At 36.5% G+C, this 13,420-nt stretch overlaps 1 protein-coding gene across 12 annotated transcripts in view; it reads left to right on the forward strand.

Moving 5' to 3' along the window:
* The window catches only part of FHIT (fragile histidine triad diadenosine triphosphatase), a 1,484,422-nt gene that overhangs the window by 677,927 nt on the left and 793,075 nt on the right, over positions 1-13,420 (forward strand). For all 12 annotated transcript variants that reach the window (XM_043886316.1, XM_043886317.1, XM_043886315.1 and 9 more), the window contains one exon: positions 11,724-11,842. In XM_043886316.1, coding sequence (XP_043742251.1) covers positions 11,740-11,842 — 103 coding nt within the window. In that variant the 5' untranslated portion in view covers positions 11,724-11,739. The remainder of the gene's footprint in view (positions 1-11,723; positions 11,843-13,420) is intronic.

A 13,420-nucleotide genomic window follows, 5' to 3' on the forward strand; every position in this document is an offset into this window, starting at 1 on the left:
TTTTAACCTCATCATCCTAGAGGTTCTGCTAGAGGGTTGAGCTACGATAGAGATTTCTATTGTTCAAAAATCTATTGTTTTAGAAAGCTCCCAAGATAATTTCAGTAAACCTAGTTTTGGAACTAGTGCTTGGGGAAATACTTAAACTTTAATGTGCATATAATACAACTGGGAAGCTTGTTGAAATACAGATTGATGCAGTAGGTTTGGGGTGGGTACATGCATTTGTAACAACTCTCAGGTAACACAAATGTTGTTGACTAGGAGACCACACTTTGAGTAGCCAGTCTACTATGTTGCTTATGGAAGTAGTTCGACGTTTCATTTGTCCCAAAGAGATCATTTACTGTAGCGAAAGATAGTCATGGAATAATGGTCTGTTTGTTAGGACTTCACATCCTCATGAGCTTGGCCTTTTAGGTCATTTGCGGAAGTCCCAAGTTTCTCAAACTTGATTTGTTGAGTCTTGAAGATTCACATTCTCAAAAAGGAGTTTATATTTTAGGTTCTCCATTTAGTGAAACATTGTGAAAGTAACAGACATATATTCTGGATCACCAGTTGACTGTCTTATATATAAGAAGAGGGTATTGTCATGTGGTTTTTGCACTAAGGAATCCCCTAAAGTGACAGTTAACTTTAATTCAACCTTTCCGAAAGTGGAGTTTCTGAAGCCCTGAAGTACCAAGTTTGAGAAATTCTTAAAGTGTCCTCTGTAAACAACTGGGTCCTCTAAAGGGGACCCAATAAGGGTCCAAATGACTTTGAATCAGCCACTTGCTAGACTTACTCAGCATCTCTAAAATGAGAGGACTGGATCTAAGTAATCTTTTTGGTCCTTTTATGTTCAAAACTCTAGGATTGATTTTTATTTTTCTGTTTTTCTTTTTTCAAGTACAGTTGATTTACAATGGTGTGACTTCTCTCTGCCATACAGAAAAATGACTCAGTTTTATATGTATAGGCATTCTTTTTTTTAATATTCTTTTCCATTATGTTTTATCACAGGATATTGAATATAGTTTCCTGTGCTATAGAGTAGAACCTTGTTGTTTATCCATCCTATACTTAATAGTGTATATCTGCTAACCCCAAACTCACAGTCCTCACTCCATACCGCTGTCCCCCTTGGCAACCACCGGTCTGTTCTCTATGAGTCTGTTTCTGTTGCATAGATAGATTCATTTGTGTCAATTTTTAGATTCCACTTACAAGTGATATCATATGGTATTTGTCTTTCTCTTTCTGATTTCACTTAGTTTGACAAACTCGAGTTGCATCTTAGGGTTGAGGTTTTTTTTGTTTGTTTTGAGACAGTATTAGAAGTCTGTGATACTTATTTTAGTTGGACATGAATATAACATTTGTTGGCAAATCAGGAAGAAACCTGATCTACTCTAAAATGAGTCATTGTCATCTCCTGCTGTCAATGGGGGAAATTTCACATTTTGAGGCATTTGCTTTTGTGGCTGAAGAAACTTTTTCCACTACATGTTGGGTCACCTATCTAGCCCTATTGAAGAGGTGACTGATCAAATTCACTGAGTCACAAAATTAAATGTGAATAGTAGAGAGCTTTTCATTACTTCCTTTCTGTTGACTAAATTTTGAAGATGATGTTCTAAAAATAATATGCTACTAGCTGGTAAAAATAATGGGAGAGAGAGGGGTAGAGATTGGTTGTAAAAGGTGGAGAGGTCAAGAGAGGATACAGATAGACTTTGTAGCTAAAAAGATGGGAAATGGAGACTCAGTAAATACCTGAAAGTTGCATTATTTTTAGTTCAAAATGAGTTGTTACCAAGAAATACAAATTTAAAAATTAATTGGCTAAAAATATGATTTGAGTTTTACTATATTTACTTATAGAGACACATGCAGGCCTCAGTCACTTTCTGGAATGAACCTAGTCCCTTCTATTTCTGTCTTAGCTAAGACCACGAGTAAGACTAAGGTCCTAAGCCTTACACTGAGGTCCCTGATGCAGTTCTTGATTCTCTGGATGCCAGAAGTTATCTTCTTCACATTTATTAAGAAATAGATCCCAGGAGATGATTTTTCCCTAAGAATTCCACAAAATATGGTACATTCAGCCATCTTGCTTGGTTTTAAAAAAGATTCAGCAATTTTACTTTACTGTAAAATAAATTGCTTTCTGTACTTTTCATATGAGAAGGAAGTATTTAATATTTATCTCAGAATTGCAGACAGTTTCAGATTCTGGAGATGTAGGAATCTTCCTATCACACAATATTGGCTCTTATTCTTTTCTACCTTTGTTCTGTTTTTAGTTACTGAAGTATTTTTCTTCTCCACTGAAATTAAAACTTGAGGTAACATTTCTGCTAGCATTGCAAGTGGGCAGAATTTACCACAGTTAAAGGAGAGACAGAATTGGATTTGAGCAAGGAAATATAAAAATATTACCATTTGGGGCTGCCTATGTCATGTAACAGACATAGTGAAATGTGCTCGGTCATCCATTATTTTTTTTTAAATTTTATAAAAGTGTAGGTAATTTACAAGGGTTGTGTTTCTAGTGTAAAGCAAAGTGACTCAGTTCTACTTGTATGCACAAACACACGTATTGCTTTTCAGGTTCTTTTCCATTATAGGTTATTGCAAGATACTCAGTATAGTTCCCTGTGCTGTATACTGGTGGTGGTGGTGCTGGTTTAGTGTCTAAGTCGTGTCTGACTCTTGTGACCCCATGGACTGTAGCCCACCAGGCTCCTCTGTCCATGGGATTCTTCAGGCAAGAATACTGAAGTGGGTTGCCATTTCCTTCTCCAGTGCTGTGTAATATCTGTCATCTATTACTTTCAGATGAGATACTTGAGAGTGAGAAGTTCAGTGAATCACTGAGGATTAGGGAGTGGTGGAACCAAGACTCTAGTTTATGTGCTTTGGACACTCATTCCACCTCTTGATGCTTCCTCTCAACAATGGGTAGTTTGTGAGCTGTCTGGATATACCAAAAGGGAAGGAATAGTGAACACAGCAGTTAACATTTCAAATTGTTGGCAAACTAAACTCATGAAAAGAAGAGAAATAGAAATAAATGAGCTCTTTGGCAAGAGTGATAACTGAAAAGGATGCAAGGGAGAGGCAAGGTAGCCTCGCGTAGAGCAGAGATGGGTCATAATTAAACCTAACATGAACTCTAGGAACCGGCATCCTGGAAGACATGTTCATGCTGGTACTCATCAGCAGTCAGATGGATTGAGGCCTTCTCCCAAAAGGCATCAGGAAGAAAAAAATACATGAGAAAATGGAAGAAAGATTTGAGAGGGAGTAGGAATAGAGGTGTTAGATATGTTGGAGAGGGAAAAATTTCCCCTTCTATTCCTCTTGAATTCTGGTGGCTGGACTCATGATACAAGTGACATCAGAGAGCTAACAGGAGAAAAAAAAATTTAATTCATGTGCATGGTGGTCTAGGAACTAAGAAGTGGCCAAAGAAGGCAGCTTTTATATGTTTTAGAAAAATGTGTGAGGAATTGACAAGACAAATAAACAGGTTTGGGGTGTTCAATCAGTGAAGAATCTAAACAGTTTAGACTTGCCTTAGTAAATTAAAGAAGTAACAAGATTTGTTCATATAGGCTTCTTGGCCTGACTTCCCTATCTCTGGGGATAAGGGAGTTCTACCTCCAAATGCCAGGAAGGCACGTTGCATAGGGGAGATTTACTTCCTGCTTTCAGGGAGACAGATGGGGAGGGTCAGAGTGTCCCTCTTGCACTGGCTATTGCTTAAGTAGCTTTAATACAGAATGATCAATATGCCACTGAGGCACACTTTGGGGTGGCCTTCCAGAACCCCAACAGATAGTTGACTTCTCTGCCTTTCAGGGATTCTGAGGTCAGGGAATATTTGGAAAAAATAGCAACCAAGAATATAAAGTATCCACTGAAAACTAAAGACCTTATGTGGAAAAGGTTAATAGACATCCAAACGGTAGAAATCAGGAAAGTAGTCTGTAGTGGGATGAATAATATCATCACTGAAAGGAACCTCAGAACTATCTTATTTGAAAATAGGATCTTTGCACATATAATTAGTTAAGATGAGGTTATCCTGGGTTGGAGGGGGCCCTGAATCAATGACTTGTGTCTTTCTAAGAACAGAACACAGAGAGAAGGCTGCAGTGACAACTTGTCTCTAGGAATATTATAGGGTAGATATTGGAAAATTGTTCCCTAAAAAAAGTTAATTTGGAATATTACATAAAATATAAAAATATTTACTCAAAAGCATAGTTGAGCTTTGAAAAAAGGCATGGGGGACAGAACCAAAGAGGGGGCTAAAGTTTACAAGAGGAAGCAGTGCTGAACCCGCTGCCACCTGGTGTAAGGGAATGTCTATGGGCCTTTGAAAATAAGATATATGAAAATTATGATCCCTAGAGGAAGCAGTGGCCAAAAACAAAACCAGCATATCAGTAACTATTTGAAATTATAACATCATGTTGTTTTAAAACATCAGAAATTGGACAGAGAGAAGATGGGGGATGAGATCTCAAAGAGATCCAGGGTGGTTAAGTATATGCTAAGGACAGAGATACTGGTCTGCTTTTAGATATTGATGAGGAAATTGAGCTTTAGTAAGGGTTGTAATAAGATGAGAATAATGCTATTGAAACAAAATAGAATGTGTAATTTTTGTAACATAGGAAAAAGCTTGATTTAGCCTGTGGAAGGTAGGGAGAGGAGAAAAAAAGTGAAACAAAAAGATAAACAAGTATGGATGTTAAACTAATCAAGACAGATTGTCCAATGTATAGAAAGCAAAATGCTATGTTTATATATAAAAAAAATTTAAAGGACACAGGTGGAAGATAAGGGGATGGAAAAATTTACGCTTGTCAGATATAGACAAAAAGAAAAAGGAACAACAGATGAAGGGAATAAATTAAGCAGGGACATATGCCCATGCCATAATGTAGAAAACAGTAATTTCTGGCATGTGACATTGATTAAGCAGTTGCTGTTAGAAATCTAATACAGTGTTTTCAGAAACTGATGAGATGAGATGAAAAGTAAGCAGAGGAAGATGTGGAAAACAAGCAATGATTTGCTCTGCCATGTATGTAGAACTTCTTACTCAACAAATGCAGAATGTTTTATCTTGGAGGGCGTGTGGATTAGACACAAGCTTCAAGTTTTAATGCATCAGGAAGGAAGCCTCACATTCTACCAAATCAACATTATAGAGGTTCTTTTCTCTAACTACAGTGCTTCAAAATCAGTCATTATTAACAGTAAGATAGCAAAAGTGTTCCATATGTTTGAAATGAAAAGACATACTATGAAATAACCCTCAGGTTAAATAGGAAAAGATAACAGGAATAGCAGAATTTTAAAGCTGAGTGATAATAAAAGCACAGTAGTTCAAAAACTGAGAGAGATAGCTAATAGAGTTCTTTGATGGCAATATACAGCTTTTGTTACTCAAGAAAAAACTAGATAGTCTGCAACTCTGTAAGCTCAGTGTATGACACAAATAATTAGAAAAACTGTAACATGGTTACCTGAAGAAAACAAAGAAAGAAAAAAAGGGAAACAAATGTAAATAAGGAAAATAAGGGACAGAGAAAATTAATAAAAGCAAAGAACCAAAATATAGTCCTCTGAAAAATTTCATAAATTGGATATAATACTCTGTTAAAAAGGATGTATATTTTTACCAGTGCAGATGAACATATACGTGAAAAGGATGCATGGCTAAAAAAACTGATGGAAGAAAAATTTAACAACCATTAAATAAATTGTATGTAATGATGATCAAAACTTAATCTTAAAAGCCAACCTATTAAGTTTAATTTTGAAAACAAAAAACAAGTAAAAAATACTGACCAGATTCACCTATGACTTTAAAAACACAAATAATTCAAATATAGCCATGTATTAAAAAATACTAATTGTACATTGAGACTAAATTGAAGTAATCATAACAGTGAATGGATGTTTCAGTGCTTTAAAAAATCTTTTACTGTAATTTACCACATTAATGGCAAAGAATGAAAAATTGCATGATCATTGATAAAAAGCATTTAATAAAGTTTTTTCTTTTTCAAGTAGAAGCAGCTCTTACCAAAATTGAAACAGGAAAAATTTTTTAGCTTAATAAAGGCTTTATCCTAAGAATCTATAGCAGATGTCATTTTTAATGGAAAAAGACAAAAGTTTAAACTCATTCTTGTTAAGATTGGGAACAAGACAAGAACACTTCTGTTGCTGTTATTTATCAACATATTACCAGATACCTGACCAATGTAGTAAGACAAATCGATATCAGTAGATTAATTGAAAGAAATAATTATGATTTATAATAAAATCATTTATTTAGAAAACCAAAGAGAATTAGCAAAAACTGTCAGCAATAGAAGCATTCAGCTAGGCTGCCAGCTCTTAAGAGCAGCAAAAATAAATCAACAGCTTTTGTCTGTATTGGGAGTAACCAATTATAAACTATGATAAGATACCATTTATAATACTGACATAAACTAAAAGCTATCTAGGAATAAATCTAAGAAAGAATTCATAAAACATATATGGGAAATTTAAAACCCTATTACAAGGGTTTTATTATAGAATTATAGACCATAAATGCAGCATTTATAATAAATAGATTGAATATTGTGAAGATATTGTATTTCTTCCAATAAAATTTAAGCTCATTGTAATTCTAATCAATGCCTGAACAAGAGTTGTTTTGAAGGGGTATAATTGAATCTGATATTTATATAAGAGAATAAATAAGAGATAAAGAAGGACCTTCACTTTGCAAGGCATTAATATATATATAGCAGAAGTTGGCAAACTACAGTCCACATGCAAAATTCAGCCTGCCTTCTGTTCTTAAAAATAAAGTTTTATTGGGACACAGCCACATCCATTCCTTTATTTATTGTCTGTGGCTACTTTCATGCTGTCAAGATAGACTGAACCTGGCCCTTTAGAGAAAAAAGTCTCCTCCTATTCTCTAGCATCTAGCATAGAAAAGGATATAATAAAGTCTAGACTCACTCCTATGTACATAGGAGAACTAAGTGTAATCATTTCTACCAGTTGGTGCTGGGAAAGTTGGTGTACAAAAAGAGAAAAATGAAACCATTTCTGTACTTCAGAAATAGCTCCAAGTAGATTAAATACCTAACTGTTAAGATATAAAGCTGGTAGATGAAAATTTAAGAATACATTTTTGTAATCTTACAGTCGAAAAGGGTTTGTTGTGAAATATTCACAGAGCACAAACCATGAGAAGAAAGTTGATGAATACATCAAAATGAATGCTTTTGTTCAATGGAGTCTGTGATAGAAAAACTAACAGATGGTGAAAATACAACTGTCATGTTTAATGCACTAAGATTAATATTTAAATACACATGGGACTCCAAAAAATCAGAAATAGGAGGGAAGAAACGAAGACAAAAGAGGGAAAAATATGAATTGGTGGTTCATACAAAGAGAAATAGACATACACACAGATTTCACTGTGTGCGTGCATGCTCGGTCATGTCAGACTCTCTGTGACCCCTAGCCCACCTGGCTCCTCTGCACATGGGCTTATTCAGGCAAGAATACGGGAGTGAGTTGCCATTTCCTCCTCCAGAGAATCTTCCCGACCCAGGGATCACACCTGTGTTTCCTACATTGGCAGGCAGATTCACATTGGAGACTAGTTAAAATTCAAAAGCGCCTTTTTGCCTGTCATAGAACTAAAACCTTGGAAATCAGATACTCTCAGGTGTTGACAAGGGTGTGGGAAAATAGAAATCTTATATTGCTTCTAGGAATGCAAAATGATCCATAATGTTTTTAAGAGTATAAGTGTATATATAACCTAACACCCAATAATAGAACTAGCATAGATGCCCACAGAAATGTATGTAAGTATAGTTATCTCAGTGTTATTTGTGGTGAAAGACTGAGAAAGCTAGCTCTTCTGCACTAAAAGGATAGAAAAGGAAAATGACAGTGGAGTGCAGAGAGGGAGAGTGAATTACGTCTATTTACAACACTCTCTAAAACAGCATTGAGAGGAAAAGACAGATTTAAAGCATGATGCAACTTCTATACAAATTTTAAAACTATGTACAGGAGTTTGACACATAAGTGAAGTCACTCAGTTGTGTCCGACTCTTTGTGACCCCATGGACTGTAGCGTACCACGCTCCTCTGTCCATGGGATTTTCCAGGCAAGAGTACTGGAGTGGGTTGCCATTTTCTTCTCCAGGGGGTCTTCCTGACCCAGGGATTAAACCCGGGTCTCCCTCATTGTAGGCAGACGCTTTACCATCTGAGCCACCAGGGAAGTCCTTTGACACAAAAAGTATTTATGAAAAATATAGTGAAGCTTATAAATACAGCATTAGTGGGTGTTAGCTGCTCAGTCATGTCTGACTCTTTCTGACCCCATAGCCTGGGGCTTACCAGGCTCTTCTGTCTATGGATTCTCCAGGCAAGAATACTGGAGCGGGGTTGCCATTTCCTTCTCTAGGAAATCTTCCAGATCCAGGGATGAAACCTGGGTCTCCTGCATTGCAGGCAGACTCTTAACCATGTATTCATTTAAAAATACAGTGAAGCTTATAAATATAGCATTATGTTTGGTTAAAAAAAAAAAATGAAACCCCAGGCTGGGAAAGGAAGGAATGGGTTTGAACATAGAGGATGAACTGAAAATAAGAAGAAAAATGAAAACCAGAAGAGAGTCTTTCATGGATTGGCAATAGAAGCTCATCAACTGAAGCGTATGCTTAAGTCAACTCTGTAAAATTATCCATTAGAGGAAACATGGTCCACGGACGCTCGTCCTTTCAGAACTGTTAGATTCAGATGCTCGACCAGTGTCATCAGGTATGGGTCTCTCTCTGTATTTTGGTTTTCCTGGCCTCCGTGTTGGCTCTGATAAGAGGCAGACTCTTTCTAGGGTATTCTTTAGCTCTTTCAAGTTCACGGCACCTAAGCAGAAAGCAAGCACTTTCTCCATAGTATGAGCAGTCATCCTCTCATGAACATCCTTTCTTTGGCTGGTTCATTTTTCTCCTGTGAGCACCCCTGAATCAGTCATGTGACACAGGACTAAGGGTGCCTGTGTCACTTTCCCATCCCTAGAACCAGGCAGTAGGAAGACCCAACATGTGGGATATGGTGGGATACTACCCAAACAGAAATTACGGTGATACGACCAGAAGTACAGAAAGTGGATGCTAAGGGAGCAAAAGTATACAGGTAACTTTAGGGAACTTGAACCAATGCTGTTTGAAGAATGATTGAAATGAATTGCATGCTCATTCTAGAAAAACTGGGGGAAATAAAAAATACAGATTAACTTCAAATATCTAAAGCACTTCCACTTGGCATGATACTTGTTTCATATGATCCGTCAAACCATAAATCAATGATGAAAGGTGAACTTGGTAGGGAGGGCAACTGTGTAATTGATGAAGCTGGTTATCTGAAAAGGATTGGTTAGTGAATTTCATATCACTGTGTATTTTTGAACATAGGCTAGCCAGCTACCTGGCAAAGATTTTGTAGGAAAAGATTGGGAGAATAGTTGGGTTTAACCAGTGGTTCTGAATCATCCAGACATCTTATTAAAGCTTAGAATTCTGGGCCCTTCTCCCAGAGTTTCTGGTTTGGTAGCTTTGGAGTAGGGCTCAAGAATTTGCATTTCTAATTTCCCCAGGTGATGTTGATGCTATTGCTCCAGGAAACACACCTTGAAAACCTCTGGGTTAGATGATGTTCAGTATCCACACTGACCTTTCATTTTTACGAGATACTTGTACTTGTTCTCAGTTCAGTTGTTCAGTCATGTCACCCTTTGTGACCCCATGGACTGCAGCATGTCAGACTTTCCTATCCATCATCAGCTCCCAGAGTTTGCTCAAACTCATGTCCATTGAGTTGGTGATGCCATCCAACCATCTTATCCTTTGTCATCCCCTTCTCCTCCTGCTTTCAGTCTTTGCCAACATCAGGGTCTTTTCCAGTGAGTCAGTTCTTCACATCAGGTAGCCAGAGTATTGGAGCTTCAGCTTCAGCATCAGTCCTTCCAATGAATATTCAGGACTGATTTCCTTTAGGATGGACTGGTTGGATCTCCTTGCAGTCCAAGGGACTTTCAAGAGTCTTCTCCAACACCACAGTTCAAAAGCATCAATTCTTCTGCACTCAGCTTTCTTTATAGTCCAACTCTCACATCCATACATGACTACTGGAAAAACCATAACTTTGACAAAGACTTAACTTTGTCTCTGCTTTTTAATATTCTGTCTAGTTTGGTCATAGCTTTTCTTCCAAGGAGCAAGCATCTTTTAATTTCATGGCTGCAGTTACCATCTGCAGTGATTTTGGAGCCTCCCAAAATAAAGTTTCCCACTGTTTCCATTAGTTCCCCATCTATTTGCCATGAAGTGATGGGACCAGATGCTGTGATCTTTGTTTTTGAATGTTGAGTTTTAAGTCAGCTTTTTCACTCTCCTCTTACACTTTCATCAAGAGGTTCTTTTGTTTCTCTTTTCTTTCTGCCATAAGGGTGATATCATCTGCATATCTGAGTTATTGATGTTCTAGAAAGCAGTGTTTGTATATTGAGGCAAATTATCCATATTATTTCTTCGTACCTGAAATGTGTTAAATTCTGGCTATATGGGTACTTCTAAAGTAGATGGATTTTGCATAGCCCTCTGTAACTGTTGGGTCACTGAAAACATTAGAGGCATTAAGCAACTGCACATTTATTGGTATGCTTCATGAAACAGTCCTCCATTTTCTTATGTCTTCCGTTTTGTAATCCTATTTCTGTTTTCCCATGAGGATTCAGTTTTCATCAGTTTTGTAGTAGGGTTGTTCCTGAATTAGAAAGCCAAAGTGGTTTCCCAAGGTGGATGTGTATTTTCTTTCATTCAGAAAGAAACTCTGTCATGTATAGATATTGGCTCATAAAAAATCATTTCTTGGTACCCTGGATGTCAAGTGTCAAATCGTGCTTTTTCCCATCTTCTTACCCAACCCCAGCCTGTGGCCCTCCCTAGGAAAGAGGATATGAAACACTTCACCTACCTTGCTCCGTACTACCTCTATATCAACCAGGAATTATTTTCATTTTGAACTCTATTTTGTTTCTTCTTCTTTTTCCTCAGATTTTTTTTTTCTCCTTAATTTTTGAAAGTTTTCTCTAATAGTTCCCTGGAAGTACACATATATTTTTGTAATTTTACACAAGGTCAAACAGCATTTGTACTTTTTATAAATTGCTTTTAGATAAACAGATAAAACCATTTGAGGAAAGAGAGACCCCAGAGATACCTCTTTAAGAATTAGAAGGTTTATAGTCAATGCTTAACCATGAAAATTTTTAGCTTAGCAAAAATGATGAAACAGATGGTTAAAAACAGTACCTGACAGATTGGACCTCGAGGATTTGAGTTAAGGTGACTACTTGAAGAGCAGAGGGATTAAGAAGACTGTTTTGTTGTCTGTGTGTGAGCTTTTGCTTGAAAACACTAAATCCAACGCTGGTAGAGAGGGTGGGATATTTTAAGAGGACTTACCTTACATCTCAGTGAACATTAAATGTGGGGCAGCTTAAATGACGTCTTCTTGGTAGCTAAGGATCTGTAGTAATAGACTCTGCTTTCTTGTGTATGATCTGAGTTTCTCAATGGAATTTGATGAACATCCATTTTCTACATCCTCTTCTCTTCCAGACTTCACCTTGAGGAGATGTCGTTCAGATTTGGCCAACATCTCATCAAGCCCTCGGTGGTATTTCTCAGAACAGAACTGTCCTTTGCCCTGGTGAACAGGAAGCCTGTGGTACCTGGACGTATCCTTTTTTTTTTTAAGAGAGAAAGCAGACCAAATGAACACAGACATTAACCTCTAGTATCCAACCAAAAAGGTAAGCAAGGAATCCTCCTGCCTCCCCCTTTGGAGAAACCAGGTAGGACAATATTCACATTTATTCTGAATCCAGTTGATGGCACCAGTAATATGCTTGATCAGCGCTGCAGAACTTCTAAAAAAGAGTTGCTTAGCAACTGGGGCTTTGGAGGTGAGTTTTTGCTTGACCTTTTCACTGTTGTAGATGTGTAAATAAATAGGTGCTTCTAAAATGGATCCAATGAATATCCTTAGCACTTTGTTTTCAGGTATCAAATGTGCACTTTAATAGTAAGATAAGAGATTGGGTGACACTCGTGATGTGGAAGTAAGGTGTTACATGAAGATTTGAGACTGGCTTGGTGTCTTTACCTCTTGGAAATCATTCAAGCTATGAATTTTAATTGCATTCAAACACATAAATATACTACAAAATATATATATATATATATTTTATGTTAGAGTCTGAGATAGCATTTTCTCTTGGAAAACATCCCAGCTTCTAGATCATTGTCTGGTGCCATTGGTGATATGGGGTATTTTATTTCCCTCTGACCATCGATTTCAGTAGAAGCTTTATTCTTTGCAGTGGGAGAGGCAGAATTTGGTGAAATGCTCTGGAGAGTTATTCTTATGTTGTTGAAACTATCAGTCGTGACTGTATGTGGATGACATTTGTACTAACTCTTCAAAAATTTCACCCCCCCAACTTAATTTACTATGCAGAGGGCAACAAAGTATGAAATGTTGTATTTTAAGATAATAAGCATTTCCACATTGAGACATGCTTCTACTTTGAAATAAATTTCTCAGTAATTTTGAGTATATAAAGGTGTCAAGATTTTTTCCAAGAGTGAGTTATATTTTTTTTTAATGAGATTTTTGTAAATGCTTGAAAGCTTGATGACTCATCTTCTTTCTTGACTATATAACTACTAATAAAACACACAGCTAAAGATAATTGTGGTTTTTGTGGTAGACTCCCAAATTTCTTGATTTGAACTTTTAACCTAAATAAATTTCATAAATTTAGAAAACTAATGATAATGTCAATAAGCTAGTAAATAATATGTATTTTTCTTGATAATATTTAACTTTTAAATTTATAAAAGTATTTAATTTTATAAGTATATAAGATCAGAAAATTTCATATTCTGTTTATTAAAGTAAAAACTCTAAAATGATGTAGAATGCTCCTATAAAATGACAGTTTTTAAGTTTTGTAACAATTTTAAATTGAGTTTCTCCAAAAGACCTTGAAGTTCTTGAAATAACACAGGCATTTTATTTTCTCGTTTGATTTTGCTGCAAGTCTGTGGTTGCCTTTTTCCTTTGAGGATTATTTTTTTAAGCAAAATGTCGAATTCCAGTGTCAAAAGGATACTGTTTAAATGCCATCTCTCTTTGGGTGTCAGTTTTAATTGACTTTTGTCAAAGAACTGAGGGAATTTGGGATGAAAATGTGAATTTAGATGAACAAATCTTAATGCTTTGGACCGAGAGTATATGAGGTTGTAGAGAT

This window comes from Cervus elaphus, chromosome 24 (genome assembly GCF_910594005.1).
Source record: "Cervus elaphus chromosome 24, mCerEla1.1, whole genome shotgun sequence".
NCBI lineage: Eukaryota > Metazoa > Chordata > Mammalia > Artiodactyla > Cervidae > Cervus > Cervus elaphus.